Below are 20964 nucleotides of genomic sequence, written 5' to 3' on the forward strand. Positions count from 1 at the left end.
TAAATGATATGCTTGGAAGCTTTGCTTCTTAATTATTAAGAAGAAGGAAGTGTGTTCCTGGCAGAGGTACAGCAGAAGAATGGGGGAAAGGAAGAGTTTGGCTTGCAAGAGTGTTATTAGGGCAGAGAGGAGGAAAGAGTGGGAGGGCAGGAGCCATGTGACTTGAGGCAGGAGCCTAGTATGCCCTGTTGAAGAATTTTGAACTTAATCCAATAGATATAAAAATATTTCCATTTCATTAAGTTCATTCCTGTAGCATTGTAGACTTTGGTTTGCTCTTGTGGTCAGGAGATGAGAAATCTCTATGAAGTTGATTCTCAACTTGACAAGAAAGAAGGAAATACAAGAGGAAGGGGACCAAAGGGGAGTAATCTTAGGAAATCAAAAGAGGAAACAGAAACAAATATAGAAATAGAAACTTTGTGAGACAAGTATATATTTTTATGTCATTGTAAGTTATATATAATTAAAAAATTTCTAACCACATTTTAAAAGTACAAAGAAATAAAAAATTTAACAAATATTTAATTCAGTATATCTAAAATATTATTTCAGTATGTAATCAAAATGAAAATTAGTGAAGTATTATATGCTTTTATGCTTATCTTAAATCTAGCTTGTATTTTACACTTCCACATCTCAATATGGATTAGCCACATCTTTAGTGCTCAAAAGGCACATGTTTCTAGCGACTATCATTGGATGGTGCAGGTCTAGAAAAAGGGAGTGGTGAAATGATGCAGAGAGGTGTCTTGTAATTAACAATCTAGTCTTTAGTGACTTTATTTCTGAGGGCCCAAGACTGAGGACAGATTACATTAGGCTGTGCTAAAGGAATGAGAGATAAGGAAATGGAGATAAGAAAGTAAAGTGTTCATTTCTAGAAGCTAGTTTTAATGGGAAAGAAAGAATTCTGGGCAGGTGCAGATTTATTTTTGAGATGGGAGACATTTATGGGCTCATGGTAGAGAATTGATAGGAAGAGTTGGTTTGAAAAATCAAGAGATAGTATTGTAAAGGAGTAAGATACCTTGAGATGGAAGGGTAAGGAATGATTGGAACTTTCAGATGAAAGGCAAAGCAATACATTAAGAGTATGAGAGGTGAGGTGGGGTGGAGATGCAGGAGAATTGAAAAGAGTGAAGCAGATTTGGAATCTGGTGGAGGTGGAAGAGGCACTGGGCCAGTAGAGGCAGGAATTGTATGTAAAGTGGGAGCAAGTATTTGCTAGTAAGGAGTAGGGGGCTGATTTCAAATATATGAATTTCTAGGGGCCCTCGGGAGGCTCAGTCGTTTGGGCACCTGGCTTTGGCTCAGGTCATCATCTTGCCGTTTGTGAGTTTGAGCCTCACATCAGACTCTCCGCTGTCAGCACAGAGCCTGCTTTGGGTCCTCTGTCCCCCTCTCTCTCTGCCCTTCCCTTGTTTGTTCTCTCTCTCTCAAAAATAGATAAACATTAAAAAAAATAATAAAGTATGTGAATTTCTCAATTGCTATTTATGCTTGAACTTAATGAAATCTATTTACCTGTTAAAAATCCCTTTTTCGTTTACTTTCAGGGCCATAAAAGTCACTTGTAGAAGAGATTTATAGTAGGTTCATTCTTGGTTTCCTTCCTGGGAATAAAAGCTACTCCGAAGAAGGAATTTATGGCAACTTCATTTCCCAAAAGTTTTTGCAATTAGTGAGATAAGGAAAGGTCTAACAAGGCTTCTTTCTGCATCTGTTAAATCCAAAATGTCTTCAGCCTAAAGTAATCTTCATATCAACTATGGGGTTCTGAGTGAGTCCCCACAATATCATATTTGAAGATATTGTGAAATTAAGGTAATCCCTGCTTTTTAGACAGTGAGTTTTGTGTGTTCAGAATGAAGCAATGCCATAGGCTCACCACTGATTATCTATGCTCTGTAATATCCTAACTATATATATTCTGCTCTTTGTTCAGCTACTGAGAGAAAAATATCAAATAGTGGGAAAAGGGAATCAGAGGTCTCTATTAAATATATAAGTAGGATAGAAGGAGTCAAGATTCTACCAGAAGAGCAGAACTAGGAGGATATATCAGGGACTTATTATAAGGAATTGGCTTATGTTTGTGGGGTCTGGCTAAGCAAGACTGAGTCTATAGTGTAAACAGAAAGGGATGATCGTGAGCAGGTTGGAAACCCATAGGCATGTGCTTTTTTCCACAGGCAAGTCAGGAAAGAAGATCCTAGGGGAAGGGAGAGTAATTGTAGACCCAGATGTTGAGTCTTTTTTACAGAAGTCCTCAACACTCTTTTAAAAGTCTTCCAGTTCAGTAAATCGAGCCAACCTGGGATAAATCTCCCTTTTGATTAAAGTCAGCTAACCAGAGACTCTGTATCTACAAAATCCCCTCACAGCAGCACCTAGTTTAGTGTTTAATGAAATAACAGGGAGGTATGTGTGCCACTAAATGGCACCCACCTCCCTTCTGTACTCCAGCTCTTGAGAGAATATCCCTTGTTTTGTACCCTAATGGAAAACCTAGAAAGGAAATTCTAGGGACTGTGGTTCAATCCAGCCATACTGACACATCAGAAAGTCATCACAGATGATAAAATATGTCATAGTAAGAAGTGGATATTGTTTTAAATGGCTTTTAATCCTTATATTTATAAAGAGTTATAGGATTAATAGTACCATTTTGGTTAATCTGAGAAAAGAATAAAAATCTGGCCAACATCCAGAAACTTAATGGTCATAAATTAATTTTTAGGATATGTGTTTACCAAATGTTAGACATTTCACATAACTGCATTCTGTTTTGCTTTAGGCTACTTTTCGAGATCACACAAGAAGATGTTTTGTTTCTGGCCTCACCTCTGACCTTTGATCCCTCCGTTGTGGAAATATTTGTTGCTCTATCCAGTGGTGCCTGTCTGCTTATTGTACCAGCTTCTGTCAAAGTGCTTCCATCAAAGTTAGCTGCTGTTCTCTTTTCACATCACAGGATAACTATTTTGCAGGTACATTTTAGGAGCAAATGAAATGTTTTGTCTTCTATTTAGCATTTTATTTTATTAAAAAAATTTTTTTAGTGATTTATTTATTTTTGAGAGAAAGAGAGACAGAGCACGAGTTGGGGAGGGGTAGAGAGAGACGGGGACACAGAATCCAAAGCAGGCTTCAGGCTCTCCAACCGAGCTGTCAGCACAGAGCCCTATGCAAGACTCCCAGCTCACAAACTGTGAGATAGTGACCTGAGCTGAAGTCGGACACTTAAACGACCAAGCCACCCAGGCACCCCTATTATTTAACATTTTACATGTTTTAGAGAATATTTTGTATTCCTGTAGGTTGTTTTTTTACAGTGGACTAATGATAATCTAGTTAGATTATTAAGGGTTGTCTTCTGATGATATCATCTAATTTAGTTGAGAATGGGAGAAAAAAATCAGTTAATTCTACCTAGAAAATTATTTCACTGTGCATTTGGCATAGTAATAACTAGAGGAAGTTGACCTTCACTCAAATCTGTTGGGATACACTTGCCTCTCCTGCCTTAAACTTTAGCTTTCAGTAGAAAATACAAACTTTAAGTTATAATTAGGTAGGAATTTACATTTTCTGACTTTTTATATCAGTATATTTTACATTAACTTATGGAAACAAATACTTTGTCATCTTTAAAGATTTTAAAATGTGTATCAAAGTAGGTGACTGGTATACAAGCCTTAAGGTAATTACATTGCAAATGGTTAGATACTAGAGAGAATTAGCAAAATTGTATGTGTATCATGATAAACTAAAAATATCAGATTTATATTTAGTGTAAGAGACTCGAGGATGTTAAATTTCTGCCCTAAAGGCAAAATTTGATGTTGACTTTGTTTTTAGGCAATGTTTTTCATCCTTAAAAAAGTATTATATGTTTACAAATATATATAAAATGAATATAATAATGTGGCTTGCTGGGTATATCAATTGCATATAAATTCTCATCTATGGTGAATCATTCTGTCAGTCTGGGCAGGACTTTAACTTATTTTTCTATAAAATTCAAGGAGCATAATTTTTTTTTTTTATTTTTTTTTTTTTATTTTTTTTTTTTTTTAAATTTTTTTAACGTTTTATTTATTTTTGAGACAGAGAGAGACAGAGCATGAACGGGGGAGGGGCAGAGAGAGGGGGAGACACAGAATGGAAGCAGGCTCCAGGCTCTGAGCCATCAGCCCAGAGCCTGACGCGGGGCTCGAACTCACGGACCGCGAGATCGTGACCTGGCTGAAGTCGGACGCTTAACCGACTGCGCCACCCAGGCGCCCCAACAAGGAGCATAATTTTTAGGAAACCTTTTCAAAATACCTTAATAGATTTGAAAGAGAGAGTCATTAAATGGAAGGAGATTTTCCTTCTATGTCAAGTCTATGAGTTTTATCTCTTTAAATCCAATCCCCTTTAGCACAGCTTCAGTTAAATTTACTTTGGCAGTGGTTTTAACCTTTTTGGGGTCATGAGTCCTTGTGAGAAACTGATACACATTTATTAACTATGATTCCAGAACACAGCAAGTTGTGCATATATTCATGGTGATTTTATTTAACTCACAAGACTTAATTTGGGGTATTATCAGCAGATCAAATTTGAGTTTGAGTAAGGAAGAGAAGTACACAAGCTGACAGGATGTGCTTTCCTTTGTATAAGGCATGTCCTGTCTTGTTAGAAGGCGGAGGAGGAGGAACTGTAAAGTATCCTCCAAACTGTGAAGGGACTTTGAGAACAAAAAATGAAGCCGGCAACTCCACACAGTTTACATACGTGCAGTTTATGCACGGTAACATAGTGACAGGGAGGACTGGCTGAATGATGATGCAGAGATGTGCAGCTGTTCTCCGTCAAGGCAGGACCTTAGTCTATAGATTTTATAGACCAAAGATGTATAGGGGACAGCACTGTAGTAAGATCAAAGGGTCTACATGTACCTAATTGGCAGCTAATCTTTACTTAGATCTTGTGGCACCATCTGTCCCTGAAGAAGGGGAGAGAGACTAGATTATTTTGAACACATTTATGGACGGCCAAAGCAAACTTCTCCCTCCCCCCTCAATCCTGACTTTGGCAGACATTTCTAAGGTACAGATATTAATCTCCAGAGGGTACACAATACAAAGCCCCAAGGGAGGTCATCTAGCCGACATGAACGAGATGGAGTGCTACAGATGGATTCGGTGTCGTCAGCTCTCTTGCATGTCTCATAGTGAATTTTAGCTTTGTTGTTAGGGTTCATCTTTTCCTTCCAAATCAGATTTCTCATCAAATGATATATAAGTCATCAAGGATTTTTGCTTATGTGTATAATGTATATTATATACTTTAAAAAGAGCATCCTGTATAGATTTTATTTACAAATAATCTTACCTAAAAAACTAATTTAATTTGTTTTTACTGTTTATTTATTCTTGAGAGAGAAAAAGAGAGGGCGAGAGAGAGAGAGAGAGAGAGAGAGAGAGAGAGCGCATGAGCAGGGGAAGGACAGAGAGAGGGAGACCTAGAATCCGAAGCAGGCTCCAGACTCTGAGCTGTCTGTAGCACAGAGCCTGACACGGGGCTCAAACCCATGAACTGCAAGACCTGAGCCAAAGTTGGACTCTTAATCATCTGAGCCACCCAAACACCCCATAAAGTTTTAAAAATTTAAAGTGGAATATCTTGATTTATTGTGGGGGAGAAAGACCCCAAAGTGGAATAGACTTAGCTTTTGAGATAGTTAAACATTTATTTTGTTTCAGGTATAAGGACCTTTTGGAAAGAAAGGTCCACTTTTTGGTGTTTTACAAACCTAAAATATGTTTGAACTTTTTTTTTGTTTTTTTTTTTTGCACATACTCTGGATAACAAGTTATATTAAACTTGATGCACTTTAAAAGTGAAACCATTTAATTAGAGCAAAATCTTAGGTTGCTAGCCACCAAAATGTCAGCTTAAGTGTTTTGTTTTTGAGAGAGAGGGCATGTGCATGGGGGACGGAGGAGCAGAGAGAGAGGGAGACTCTCAAGCAGGCTCCACACCCAGCTCGGAGCCCAATTTGGGGCTCAATCTCCCGACTGTGAGATCATGACCTGAGCTGAAATCAAGAGTCGGATGCTTGACAGACTGAGCCACTTAGGCACCCGTGTTTTTCATTTTTATGAGAATTTTACCTTAGAAATTTTGCAAGGAACCTTAACATCCCCTGTTTTTTCTGTTATTTCCTAAGTCCTATTTCTGTGTGCCTAGAATGATTTGGTAACAAAGTACATATATTGACTAGTATTTTGCCGCTAAATTTATCATTTCAGTTTGAGTATCTGAAAAGTGTTACTATGCTTTATCTTGCTGAGTATTCATAGGTGTGCATTTATTTATAGAGTTCAAAGTTTAAGTTATTTTTAGCACCGGAAATGAAGGCCAGAACATTTCAGTTTGACAAGAGATTTTCCTTATCGTAAAACTTGGTAGAACAGTTAATTTGGTTGAGGATGCCTTATAAATAGGGTGGCCATTATAATTTATTACCCCCAAACCCTGAATGTTGAGAGTGAATGGAGGTGCTAAATTCCTAGACAAGAATCTGGAACAATAAGTTCATATTGGGATGTAGGGTCATTCTGTTACTTAAATATTTTGACAAACCAAGACTTTAAGTCATCTTTTTGAATTAAAATTCAAGTTGTCCATTAATGCTGCATCTTTTACTGAAAGAAACCATTTAAAAATCTTGATTCACATGGAAATTTTCTATGGTCAAGTAAAGAGATTGGCAGATCTTCTCCCCAAAAAGCAACTAGAAAGCTGGACAAAATTAACAAACACTTTAGAAATCAACCAGAGGCGTACAATGATCTGAAAATTGTTTGTTTTTAAACTTTTTCATTTTGGATAAAAATAATGGGAATTTGTGGCATTCTAGACTGAGCTGCTCTTCCTGCCAGCCCCAGCTCAGTCAAAACAGACTTTTCTGTCAGGGCCCACTGTTTATAAGGGAGTTTATTCAATTTGGAATGGTAGGTTATATCCATGCCCAACAGCACTGTCTGTGAAAATGATGAAGTAGGCCAGCAAAGAGGGCAAAAACTTCAATAGTCTGAGGTTGTGGTGGAGGGGAGGGCAAGCACATTCTGGCTAAGGCTGCACTTGTGAGTCAGAGACCAGAGAGCCCAAACAGATTCTTGGCTGACCTTGAGGTTCTGTGCATATACGTTAGAGACCCAAAAGGGCCCATGGAAAATAAAAGCTTGGTTAGGCTTGAAAATGGCCTAAACTTTGAGCTCATCCATCCACACAGATCCATCTCTGTGGACAGTTTGTCCAGTCATTGCTTGACTACTGAGCTATGCACACACAAGGATGACCCATAGGAAGTAAGATATAAAATTGAAAATAAGACTATATATGTAAAACTGAGCAATGACATTAGTGGCCACACATCACTGGAAAGACAGACTACAGATTTAGCCCAGGCTAGTTACTAACAAACAAGCAAACAAAAACAAGCAACAAAACATTTCATAATGATAAAATGGTCAGTACATTAGGAGCTACATTGGTAAATCAAGAAGATGTAACCATTATAAATGTATATCCCCCTAAAACTAGAAGTTCCGAATACATAAAGCAAAACTAGACAGAAATGAGAACTAGATAACCCAATGGTTCAAAATTTTAATACCTCATTTTTAACAACTGAATGAAAAACTAGAAATCAGAACATATAAGACTCGAACAAAATTATCAACCAAATCCCATTTATAGAACACTCCATCCAGTAAATGCAGAATACATTCTTTTCAAGCACATTGATCATATTCTCAACCATAAAACCAGTTTCAGTAAATTTAAAATGTGAGCAAGTGGGATGTATCCCAGGAATGCACATTTGGCTTAACATCTAAAAATCCACTGATAGGGAGGGGCACACAGGTTGCTTAGTTGGTTAAGTGTCCAACTCTTGATTTTGGCTAGGGTCATGATTTCATGGTTCATGAGTTTGAGCTTCACATCAGGCTCTGTGTTGACAGTGCAGAACCTGCTTGGATTCTCTCTCTCCCTCTCTCTGCCCCCCCTCCACATTTGCTGTCTCTCTTTCTCTCTCTCTTCCCCTCATGCCCTCCCTCCCTCAAAAATAAATAAAAATCCATTGATAATATACACTACATAAATAAGAGCATGTAATTACCTCAACAGATGAAGGAAAAGTATTTGGCAAAATCTAACACTTGGGATTAAAAAAAAAAAAAAAAACACCTCTAGGAATTAAAGAACTTCCCCCAACATGATGAAGGGCATCTATAAAAAAAAAAAAAAAAAAAAAAAAAAAATCTACAGCTAATATCCTATTTGGTGAAAGACTGCATGATTTTGCCCTAAGATTGGAAATAAAACAAGGATGTTTGCTTTTGTCACTTCTCGTCAACATTATTCTGATTCTAGCCAGTGCAGTAAAGAAAAAAAAAAAAACATTGGTAGAAGTTAAAGAGTTAAATAAAGAGACATTTCATGTTTATGGATTAAAGTCTCAATAGTGTCAAGATTAAATTAAACATGGTTCCTATCAAAATCCTAGTAGACTTTTTTTGGTAGAAATTGACAAATTGATCCTAAATTTTATATGGAAATACAAATGCTAGTCCTGATCTATGCAATGAGTACCACTCAGCAATGAAAAGTCCCATGGTCTGAGTGATTATTCCTCCCTCCCCATTCATTTGTTAAAATTCTAATGTATGCTGTGATAGTATTAGGAGGTGAGGCCCTTAGGAGTGCTTAGGTCCTGAGGATGGAGTCCTCATGAGTGGGATTAGTGCTCTTGGAAAAGAGACCCCATGGACCTCCCGAGACTCTTCCACCATGTGAATATCCAACAAGTTGGGAGAGGGCTTTTACCAGAGCCTAGTCATGGTGGCATCCTGATCTTGGACTTCTAGGCTTCAGAACTATCAGAAGTGAATTTCTATTGTTTGTAATCTCCCTAGTCTGTGGCACTTTGTTATATCAGTCTGAACTGAGACAAAAAGTGAATTGATACATGCAATATAAGCGCATCACAAAGTATTTATATGGAATGAAATAAGTCAGGTCAAAATAGAATTTATGTTGTGTGATTCCATTTTTTTTTGAAGATTTTTTTTAAATTTTTCTCTTAATGTTTTTATTTTTGAGAGACAGAGACAGAATGCAAGCTGGGGAGGGGGCAGAGAGAGGAGACACAGAATCTGAAGCAGGCTCCAGGCTCTGAGCTGTCGGCACAGAGCCCCATGCGGGGCTCTAACTCATGAACTGTGAGATCATGACCTGAGTCGAAGTCGGATGCTTAACTGACTGAGCCACCCAGGCACCCCTGTGTGATTCCATTTTTGTAAAATTCTAGAAAATACCAGCTGATCATTAGGAAATAGATCAGTGGTTGTCTGGAGTTAGGGGTCCAGTTGAAGGGAAGAATTATAATGGTAAGTAGGTAATTTTAGGGCTGAAGAATATATTCATTTTTTAGATTATAGTAATAGTTTCACTGACATATCCATATATCTCAATTTATATTGTATGCTTTAAATATGTATAGTTTATCGTATGTCTGTTATATCTCAATAAAAGTGTTTTTAAAAATATTTATTCATATTGTTTTGTTTTAGGAACTTTTTTTTAACCTTTTATATATTTTTCTACAGAGAGAGTGGGAAAGGAAATGTGAATTGATTTTATATATTTTGTCCTTTTTAATCTTTAAACCGTTTTGTGTAGATTACCTAATTAAACATAACTAATATTTTTCTCAAGTTTTTTTTCTCAAGAGAAATTGATGGCACATTAAGAAGATAATGTTGCCTGAGTAGTTTTCCAAAATGATTTACAGTTTAATAAACAGCCTTAATTTTCATGTAGGTGTCCAGTATTAAGCTTTGAACTAATTATTACAGTATTTACTTTTTTAAAAAGAAGTGAAAAGAAATAAATTATCTTTAATGTGTTCACAGGCAACACCAACATTGCTTCGAAGATTTGGATCTCAGCTTATCAAGTCAACTGTTTTATCAGCCAGTACTTCTCTTCGAGTATTAGCCCTCGGTGGTGAAGCATTTCCATCATTGGCTGTTCTCAAAAGCTGGAGAGGAGTAGGCAATAAAACACAAATATTTAATATTTATGGTATCACAGAGGTATCAAGTTGGGCAACTTTTTACAAGATTCCAGAGAAGTTTCTTAACTCTACTTTGAAGTAAGGGTTTCAATTACTAAATAGGTTAGAGAGAAACTGTATTTTCCCAGTATCTTAACACTAATAATGTTTTTGGTAGGCACTGGGGTAGTAATTTTAGAAATACTATTTTATCTAGAATTTTACACTGGGGATCCAGAGCCTTTCTTATAACTAGTGCTGCAGATCCTGCTAGAACTTTTTGTAACTAAACAGCAATAAATAACCTATGATAACCTTTCCACCTAATCTTTTCCTTTTGGCAGTCTTTGAATTCTAACATAACCAAAACCTTATTTTTCTTTATTTGGTATAATGTGATTTAAATACACTGAAAAATATTCTGTTCAAATGAAAATTTTAAATATGGTTTGGGTTGTTGTGTTTTTATAGATGTGAATTGCCTGTACCACTGGGATTTCCACTGCTTGGAACAGTAGTTGAAGTCAGAGATACTAATGGTTTCACAATTCAAGAAGGCAATGGCCAAGTATTTTTAGGTTGTTTTACATTTATTGACTGGGAATAATTTTTTTTTTAGGAAAAAAATCTGATAAGTTTATTCTTTCACCAATATGTCTTATGTCCCGTATTCTTTTCAGTGATGATAATTTTTAATCTCATTCTCACAGTCATGAAACATTTAATATTATCATAATTTCAGATAACAATGTCTGATACTCTTAGGGAAGATATAAAAGTAATTTAGAAACTGTAATTTGGACGTTTATAGCCAAAATTCTTTTTAAGCAGTATTCTAAGAATTTTTTTAATCACATGTATATTTTTAGAAATTTTGTTTTGTCTCTTATTTTGCTGAGGTTATTGTTAATTTTATCAGGTGATGTTTAAAAGTGTGCTGCCCATGTAACTATTCAAAATGTGAAACTCAGTAACAGCTTTTGAAGATGTTCTTGATTTGATGGTTTTTAATATATCTCTCATGGATTTTTTTTTTTTTTATTACACTGGTGTTTATATCTTGTGAAGGTGGCAAAAACAGAGTGTGTTTTCTTGATGATGAAATGATAGTACCGCTTGGCACAATGCGAGCCACGGGAGACCTGGTGACGGTGAAAGATGGAGAGATGTTTTTCCTGGGACGCAAGGACAGTCAGATCAAACGATATGGCAAACGTCTTAACATTGAATTTGTGCAACAAGTAAGACTATTTAAATATTAAATATCTACTAACATATGTAGGTATTAAAGGTAGCCACCACCAATTTTCTGTACTGGGGTTCTCTATTAGTATTATTTAAACCTAAGATTTTTGTATTAATAATGAATTGCAATAAAAGATATGACTAATTCAGTGTGGCCCTTCAGCATAAAGAGATGGTTGTTTTTTAAATAAGTGACAGAGTGGATTTTAACAACTGAAAATAATGGTTTACTTTGCTCTGGGAGCTATTATTTTGAAAAACATTAAGAACCCAGTGTTCTGGCTACAGTAACAGTAGCAATCAATTTTTTTAAAATCTCTAGCTATTTTACAGTTTAATTTGTGTTGATTTCAGACATAAGAAGTTTGAGCATTTAGGAAGTTTGCTTTTAAATGTCCTCTGACAAATTGGGATAATCTCTCTCACAGGTTGCTGAAGGACTTCAGCAAGTAGAGTCCTGTGCAGTTACATGGTATAATCAGGAAAAATTAATTCTGTTCATGGTGTCCAAAAATGATGTAGTAAAGGAATACATCTTTAAAGAACTGCAGGAACATCTTCCAAGCCATGCCATCCCGGATGAACTTGTGTTGATTGATTCTCTACCATTTACATCTCATGGTAAAATCATTTGAAGCAGATGTGTTTCAGCGCCAAGTGAATACTAATTGTATTCATAACTAGTTTAAAGGCTTCTTAATTCTTATTCTAAGTAATACTGGCATATGTTGAGGTAGACCCTCTGTTAAGTACTTTGTATAATTAACCCACTTTATTTATCTCTAGAAAATCCTGGGAGTAAGTTGTATTATTCCCATTTACAGATAAGGAAAATAAGGCTTAAAGAGGTTAAGTAATTTTGACAAAATTATATTGCTGGTTAGTGGTAGAATTGAAATTGTAAGACTGATTTCAGAACATATGCTCCTAATGACCACATTGCCTTTCCAACTTCATCTTTATCTAATATTTACATCAAAATGCAGTAATGGCTCAGTCGGTAGGACCATTTCTTTAACTCTTTAAGATAAACACTATTTCCTCCTTTCTTCTTTTCTTATCTGTTACCTACAACATTTTTGGTAGCATGGGACTGCTTTCTTTAGAACTGATTTTCCTATCACAAACTATTCTATAGGAATTCTAACTTTTACAGTGAAAAATGTATGTATTCTTATAACTAATGAAGATAGTAGAAAGGATTTGTGCTGAAATTTTAAAATTATTTCTCTTTTAAGGCAAAATTGATGTTTCTGAGTTAAACAACATATATTTAAACTATATAAACTTGAAGTCTGAGTGTAAACTCAGTGGAAAAGAGGAACTTTGGGAAAAATTACAGCATTTGTGGAAGGTACAACTTTTTAATTTTTTTTAATGTTTATTTTTTAATTTTCTTTAATGTTTATTTATTTTTGAGAGACAGAGACAGCATAAGCAGGGGAGGGGCAGAGAGAGAGGGAGACACAGAATTGGAAGCAGTCTCCAGGCTCTGAGCTGTCAGCACAGAGCCTGACACGAGGCTCAAACTCATGAACTGTGTGATCATGACCTGAGCCGAAATTGGCCACTTAACCGACTGAGCCACCCAGGCACCCCTTAAATGTTTATTTTTGAGAGAGTGCATGTGCTTATGCTTGAATGTGCTTGAATGGGAGAGGGGCAGAGAGAGAGAGGGAGACAGAGGATCCAAAGGGGGCTCCATGCAGAGAGCCTGATGCGGGGCTTGAACTCACGAACTATGAGATCATAACCTGAGCTAAAGTCAGATGCTTAACCAACTGAGCTACCCATGCTCCCCATGGTTCAATTTTTAAGATGCAAATTTGTTTTTCTGAAGAGGTCATGTTATATTTTTTGGGAATGTTAGCATCCTAATAAGTCTGATAAACTTTTCTAAGAATTATTATTAATGCCCAAATGTTAAGTAATATACTTTTGTTTATTCAATTTATATTAAATTAAGAGTTGTCTAGGTTAATATCAAGCCTCCCTCGCCATAAAGAAATTTATTGGAAGTGAGGTAGACACAAAGGCACAGGAAGACAAGACCTATCTTGACATAACTTTTCCCTAATGGGGCAGTGGGAGTGCAGTGCTTGTCAGAGTTGAGAAAATGGCCAAATCTTGGTATAGTACAATCTGTGGCATAAGGACTTATGTCCTTATTCCGGAAGAACTAGCAGTAACAACACGTATGTTTCTGCTTAATGGAATTTGTATATACAGATCTTCCTCAACTTATGATGGAGTTACATGGTGATAAACCTAGTGTAGGTTGAAATTTTCCTAAGTCAAAGTGCATTTAATACACCTACCGAACATCATAGCTTAGTCTAGCCTACCTTAAGTGTGCTCAGAACATTTACATTAGCCTACAGGTGGACAACATCTGACACAAAGCCCTGTGTATAATAAATTGTTGAATATCTTACATGTAAGTTATTGAATACTGTACTGAAAGTGAAAAACAGAATAGTTGTGTGGGTACAGAATAGTTCTAAGCATATCAGTTGTTTTGTGATCACATGGCTGACTGGAAGCTGTGGCTCTTAGCTGCTGCCCAGCATCATGAGATAATGCATGTCGCTTGACTGGGAAAAGATCAAAATTTGAAGTACAGTTTCCCTTGAATGTATATTGTTTTTGCATCATTGTAAAGTTAAGATATCTTAAATCATTGTAAGTTGGGGGTTCTGTGTGTGTGTGTGTGTCAATTTAAATTTATTTTGAAATATGTGTATATATGTATATATATGTATATATGTGTATATATATGTATATACATATATATATTACATTACAATTTAAATTTATTTTGAAATATATGTATATATATGTATATATGTATATACATATATTTATATATATTACAACCATAGGTCAGTACAGTTTTTCTTACAAATGTGGAGTTTTCTGAAGGGTTCTGAAAAGAGGATATAATTATATAGTTTTATTTGAAAATAAAGGGTATTCTGATAAAACTCTTATCTGCTTCATTTTTAGATTCTTAGAAAATAATTTCAATTTATATGAAGCAAATGAAGACAAAGATTGTTCCCATATTATATAAATATTAGATATTAGTATCTTGTGGACTTTATAATTAATAAGTCATGTTTTTATAATTCTAGGCCCTATTTTATGGGTGGGGAAATCACTCTAAAGGGAAATATAATTTGCAGTTTTATAGTGAGTTTGTGATAAAATTGGTGGCATGGTGATGGTTCCCTTTACTATAAAGAAAATAATTTTAAAATTTAATTATTAAAAATATTTGTTTTGTGTGTCTTTTCTTCATATCATTAATGTAAGTACTATCCTTTATATATTACCTATAAATTGGTTGAATGTTTTGGTTTTAGGTCTTTACCACATTTCTCCCTTTTCTCCTCTATAGTCTATTCTGAGTCTCTCAGAACATCCTTTGAAGGTTCCTGATGAGTCACTCTTCCTAAATAGTGGTGGAGATTCCTTAAAGTCCATAAGGCTCCTCAATGAGATTGAAAAACTAGTTGGCACATCAATACCTGGGCTTCTGGAAATTATTCTTAGCAGTTCCATTTTAGAGATTTACAATCACGTCCTTCAAACGGTGTTTCCAGATGAAGATCTGCTATTTAGCAAGAATTATGCCATGAAAAGAAAATTCAGCGATATTAATCAAGAGGAAATCAGTGGAAAATCTTTACCTCAGAAATCTGTCCTGACTTTAAGTTGTGACAATGAGCTAGCTGCTTTTATTGCAGTGAGCAGAGGGAGTCAGATTTTGTCTCTGAATTCGGAGTTTTTAACTAAGTTAGGACTTGGCTCTTCAGCCCATTCTTCCGATTTAATTTCACAGACTAACATTCAGAATGTGACAAGCCTAAATCCTCCAGCTCTTACTGGGAAGTCAAAAGATCCATCCTGTGTTGCAGAAGTTTCTCACGAGGGAACATCTGTGATAGAAGCCAAGAAAATGGAGCTTCATGTGAGGTGGAGGACGGACACAGGCAAATGTGTGGATGCTTCCCCTCTGGTTGTCATCTCCGCTGCTGCTAAGTCCTCTGTAACTGTGTACATTGGCTCCCATTCCCACAGAATGATGGCAGTTGACCTTTACTCTGGGAAGGTGAAATGGGAACAGATTTTGGGAGGTCGAATTGAATCCTCAGCATGTGTATCTAAGTGTGGAAACTTTATTGTAGTGGGTAAGTTTCCATATGATAATGCTAGTAGGAGCAAGTTAAATTTAAAAATCTATGTATGGTAGCTTTGGTTGTTGTCAATTATGGTTACCCACATGCTAATTCACAGTGTGGGTCTTGGGTCATAGTCTCTGGATTTGAACCTAGCTCTAAAACTGTTATCAGCTTTGTGAACTTTGACAAGTTGCTGGACCTTTTAGGACCTTAGTGTTCTTAGTTTTATAATAAATAAAACCCGTTGCATCATAAATTGTCCCCAAACTTAATTTAGAAAAATGGTAGCAAATATCTCACAGTTTCTGAGGTCAGGAATTTAGGAGCAGCGTAGCTGGGAGTCCTGGCTGAGGGTTTCCCATGTGGCTGCAGCCATCTGAAGGCTTGACTGGGCTGAAAAATCTTCCAAGACAGCTATCTCATACTGCTGCTGGCAGAAGGCTTCAGTTCTTGGCCGGTTCGTGGCAGGAAGCTTCTGTTCTTGTCACATGGACCTCTCTGTAGGCTGCTTGAGTGCTCTCACAACCTGGCAGCTGACTTCCCTCAGACTGAGTGGGGGAGGGGGGCCGGTGGGGAGGGGAGGAGCAAGGCAGTACTTTTAGGACCTCGTTTCCAAAGTTGCATACCATCATTTTTGCTTGTGTTCATTAGAAGCACATCATTAAGCCTGGCCTATACTCAAGGGGAGGGGAATTTAGGCTCCATCTCTTGAAAGTAAAAGTGTCAGAGAATTTGTGGACAGATTTTAAAACCAGTACAATCATCATAGAGCTTTTGTTTGTTTGTTTGTTTTTATTTTAATTCCAGTGTGGCTAACACAGTGTTATATTAGTTTCAGGTGTACAATAGAGTAATTCAACAATTTTATATGTTACTTAGTATTCATCATAAGTGTACTCTTTTTTTTTTTTTTTTTTTTAATTTTTTTTTCAACGTTTATTTATTTTTGGGACAGAGAGAGACAGAGCATGAATGGGGGAGGGGCAGAGAGAGAGGGAGACACAGAATCAGAAACAGGCTCCGAGCCATCAGCCCAGAGCCTGACGCGGGGCTCGAACTCACGGACCGCGAGATCGCGACCTGGCTGAAGTCGGACGCTTAACCGACTGCGTCACCCAGGCGCCCCTCATCATAAGTGTACTCTTAATCCCCATCCCCTAACACAGTGTTATATTAGTTTCAGGTGTACAATAGAGTAATTCAACAATTTTATATGTTACTTAGTATTCGTCATAAGTGTACTCTTAATCCCCATCCCCTATTTTACCCATCCCCCCACCCAGCTCCCCTCTGGTGACCATCAGTTTGTTCTCTCTAGTTAAGTATCTGTTTCTTGGTTTGTCTCTTTTTTTCAGTTTGCTCATTTGTTTTGCTTCTTAAAGTCCACATACATCATAGAGCTTTTGAGAGGATTGAGATAATTGCTTATAAATCCTTTAGTACATTGCTAGGTACAGACTGAGGGCTCATTAAGTGTTGTTAGCTACTAGCTGCTAATCATTTTCATTAAAGTATAGGTGACTTTTACTTTACTAAATATGGGGTCCAGGTGTAATGCCTCTCCTTGACTACCGTTGTCTTTACTCCCCCTACTACATTAAGTTTTACTTTATATGCTTGTGGAATCTTGTGCTGAGTGCTTAGGAATATGCCTCCCTACTTGTGCTATCCTAGCTAGGATCTACTTGAATCTGAGTTTGATCCTTCCCTTTTGCCCACATACATTTTGAAAATATGCTACAGGGAACTTTCAGTTATATGTGTGAATGAGCATGAATAATTTCCATCCATGAAAGTCAGCTTGTTGAAGTTAGTTTGCATCCCAAGTTTCTAGACTCAAAGCCTGGGACACATGGGGGTCTAGACATTTTTAAATTAAGATCTAGTTTATATACAGGAAAACTTGCCCTCTTTAGTTTACAGTTCTGTGTTTTGACAAATGTGTACTGTCATGTAACCACTACCAAATGAAGAGTTCATTACTCAAAAGGTCTGTGTCACTTGTAGGCTTCCCTTCCCCTACCCCTAACCCCAGGCAACCACTGATCTGTTTTCTGTCCCACTAGTTTTACATTTTCTAATTTTTGCTTTTGAGTCTGGCTTCTCCTACTTAGCATGTGTTTGAGATTCATCCTTATTATTGAATGTATCCAGTTTCTTTTTATTGCTGAATATTCTGTTGTCTGGACAAATCATACTCTATTCACATTTGGGTTGTTTCCAGTTTTTCACAATTACAAATAAGACTGATATAAGCATTTGTAAGCAGGATATTATATGAATGTAAGTTTTTAATTTCACTTGGGTCAGTATCTAGGAGGGGGAGTAAGTATATGCTTATGCAGTAAGTATAGCTTTAACTTTGTAAGAAATTGCCAAAATATTTTCCTGGTGACTGAGCCATTTTGCCTTCCGACCACCAGTGTATGAGAGGTCCAGCTGTTCCACATCCGTGCTAGTACTTGGTATTGTCAGTTTGAAAATCTTTTTATTTTAGCCAGTCAGATTGTTATGGTGTAGTATTTCATTATGGCTTTATTTTTTATTTTAGAGAGAGTGAGCAGGGGAGAGGGGCAGAGGGAGAGAGAGAGAGCATCTTAAGGAGGCTCCATGCTCAGTGCAGAGTCAGATGTGGGGCTCAATCCCATGACTCTGGGATCATGACTTGAGCTGCAATCAAAAGTCAGACATTCATTATGGTTTTTTGTTTCTTTGTTTAGATTGTTAATTTATTTTGAGAGAGAGGGAGAGGGAGAGAGGGAATCCCAAGCAGGCTTCACATTGACAGTGCACAGCTCGAACCCACAAACTGTGAGATCATGACCTGAGCCAAAGTCAGACACTTAACTGAGTTAAAACTGTGGTTTTAATTTGCATTTCCCTAGTGACTAATGATGTATTTTTTATGAATTTATTTGCCATCTGTGTATCTTTTATGACTTTTCAGATTTTTTGCCCATTTTTTAAATTGTTATATTTGTTTTCTTGTTGGGATCTGAGAATATTATGTATTCTGGATACAAGCCCCTTATCTATAAGTGTTTTGCATGTTTTCTCCTAGGCTGTGGCTTTTTTTTTTTCTTTCTTTCATTAACATAATGTCTTTTGAAGAGAAGTTCTTAATTTTAATGAAGTCCAGTTTATCATTTATTTTCTTTTCTGGATCATGCTTTTGGTGTCCTAGCCAAGAAAGTTTTGCCTGACCCAAGGTCACAAAGATTTTCTTCTGGAAATGAACTGAAGGAAATTTTTCATTACCCAACTGAGTCCTGGGGTACTTCACTGTGTAGGACATTTTTCTTCACCATAACTAAGAAGGCCACTTTCTTGCTACTAAGTAGTAACTGCTAGAAAGAAAACAGCACTGCAGTTACTCTGTAATTGGGCCTCAAATGAGCAGCAGTGGTTATATGGATAGGCAGAGTCATGTAAAGAGTGGTGGACCAGTGCCCAAAATCAGCTTGCCCTGATTTACATCCACTGCAGGGAACTTGAGTGATCTTCATTCTGTAGGTTTTTTTTTTTTCAACGCTTATTTATTTTTTGGACAGAGAGAGACAGAGCATGAACGGGGGAGGGGCAGAGAGATGGAGACACAGAATCGGAAACAGGCTCCAGGCTCCGAGCCATCAGCCCAGAGCCTGACGCGGGGCTCGAACTCACGGACCGCGAGATCGTGACCTGGCTGAAGTCAGACGCTTAACCGACTGCGCCACCCAGGCGCCCCCACTCTGTAGGTTTTGACCACGCCTACTGTCGCCTGAGTTATTCTGGCTACACCAAGTCAGGATCTCCTGCCCTAGCTTCTCACCTGTTGTAGCAGTTTGGGAAAAGCAGTCTGCTATAGTAGTTAAGTGCATAGGCTCTGAAGCTGGACTTCTTAGATTCAAATCCTGGCTCACCCACATGTCAGCTGGGTAGTTTTACCCTAGTAAAACTGTCTGTGCTTCCTTTTGTCATCTGTAAACTGCAGATATAACACTTCACAAGGTAAAAAGCTCAATAAATGTTAGCTATTGTTAATGTTAGCATTTCTTGAACACCTGTGCACTGGGTATTCATATTGTCTTTTTAAAAAATATTTTATTTATTTATCTTGAGAAAGAAAGAGCAAGTGGAGGAGAGGCAGAGATGGAGAGAGAAAGGATCCCAAGCAGGCTGTGCATCATCGGCACAGAGCCCAATATGGGGCCCAATGCAGAGCCCGACACTCACGAACCATGAGATCATGACCTGAGCCAAAATCAAGAGTTGGATGCTCAACCAACTAAGCCATGCACGCGCCCTTTAATCCATGTTATCTTAATTATTACAATAACACTGGAGTAGATGTGTCCACATGCAGGAGAAAATCTGAGGCTCAGCGATGCTGGGTAATTTGCCCAATGATGGCCATGAAGAGATTTGATTCCAGGTCTGTCAAAGCCTCTCTTCTGCACTGTGCTTCATTGTTTTCTCAGTAGTGAAGCACTTTATGGTACTTTAAAAACAAAATGAGGTATACCTACTAGTAGGTATTTTTACAAAGTGATTACTATTTGGTTTTCTGCTTTACATTGCTGAAGTTTAAACCTGAGCTGAACATAGTAGTACACATAAAGAGCGTCAAATATAAATGGTCATGGTTTAGGCTAAAGAATTATTCTCTGGTGATGTATCTAAATCTCCTCTTTTGTATTTTGTTTCCCAACAGGCTGTTATAATGGGTTAGTTTATGTTCTGAAAAGTAATAGTGGAGAAGAATACTGGATGTTTACTACCAAGGATGCTGTCAAAAGCTCAGCAACCATGGATCCAACCACAGGACTCCTTTACATTGGATCTCATGACCAGCATGCATATGCTTTAGATATTTATGTGAGAAACCTCATCAGTTTCTTATAAGCTTAGAAGAGTAGGACACTGTCAAGTGCTCTTGACTAAGGGGGGGCCGGTATTCATTCTTCCCTAAGTTTAGCATTGCGGTCTGGGAAGAATGAGTTAATTAACAGTCTTAATATCTTAAGACATTTTTAACATCCTTACCAGATTTTCACAAATAAATTTGTTACTCAGAGTTTTTAAATCTAAAGAGCTTAGAATTACCATCTTGACAATATAAAGAATCACAAAGGGAAAAATATCAATAAGACCTGATAAGTTGGGGAAAACCATTTGAAGCAAATGTGACAGGGTTAAGATTCATTTATAAGAATAAATGGAAGAACAAACACAAATTATAAACACATGGAAAAATAAACAAGGAATATAAACATAAAAGACCCCAAAGAAGAAGTGTCTAGTAAATGTATTTAAATGTTTCCTATCTTTAGTAATCAAAGGATTGAAAATTTAAACTACATGATAGATAACCAGATAGCATTAGACCAGAATATGTTAAATGCTGGTGGGGGGGGGGGGTGGTGCATTGTAACT

The 20964-nt window shown here is 37.0% G+C and overlaps 1 protein-coding gene across 6 annotated transcripts in view; it reads left to right on the top strand.

Annotated features, from left to right (window-relative positions):
• The window catches only part of AASDH (aminoadipate-semialdehyde dehydrogenase), a 37160-nt gene that overhangs the window by 11401 nt on the left and 4795 nt on the right, over positions 1-20964 (top strand). For 3 of the 6 annotated variants that reach the window (XM_030313827.1, XM_030313830.1, XM_030313828.1), the window contains 8 exons: positions 2801-2993; positions 9978-10219; positions 10592-10698; positions 11189-11361; positions 11794-11986; positions 12604-12719; positions 14766-15558; positions 20243-20406. In XM_030313827.1, the coding sequence (XP_030169687.1) occupies positions 2801-2993; positions 9978-10219; positions 10592-10698; positions 11189-11361; positions 11794-11986; positions 12604-12719; positions 14766-15558; positions 20243-20406 (1981 nt within the window). Of the gene's footprint in view, positions 1-2800; positions 2994-9977; positions 10220-10591; positions 10699-11188; positions 11362-11793; positions 11987-12603; positions 12720-14765; positions 15559-20242; positions 20407-20964 lie in introns of those variants that run through there. The other 3 variants (XM_030313832.1, XM_030313833.1, XM_032592979.1) reach the window with 2 other exon arrangements.

Source organism: Lynx canadensis, chromosome B1, assembly GCF_007474595.2.
Source record: "Lynx canadensis isolate LIC74 chromosome B1, mLynCan4.pri.v2, whole genome shotgun sequence".
Classification (NCBI taxonomy): Eukaryota; Metazoa; Chordata; class Mammalia; order Carnivora; family Felidae; genus Lynx; species Lynx canadensis.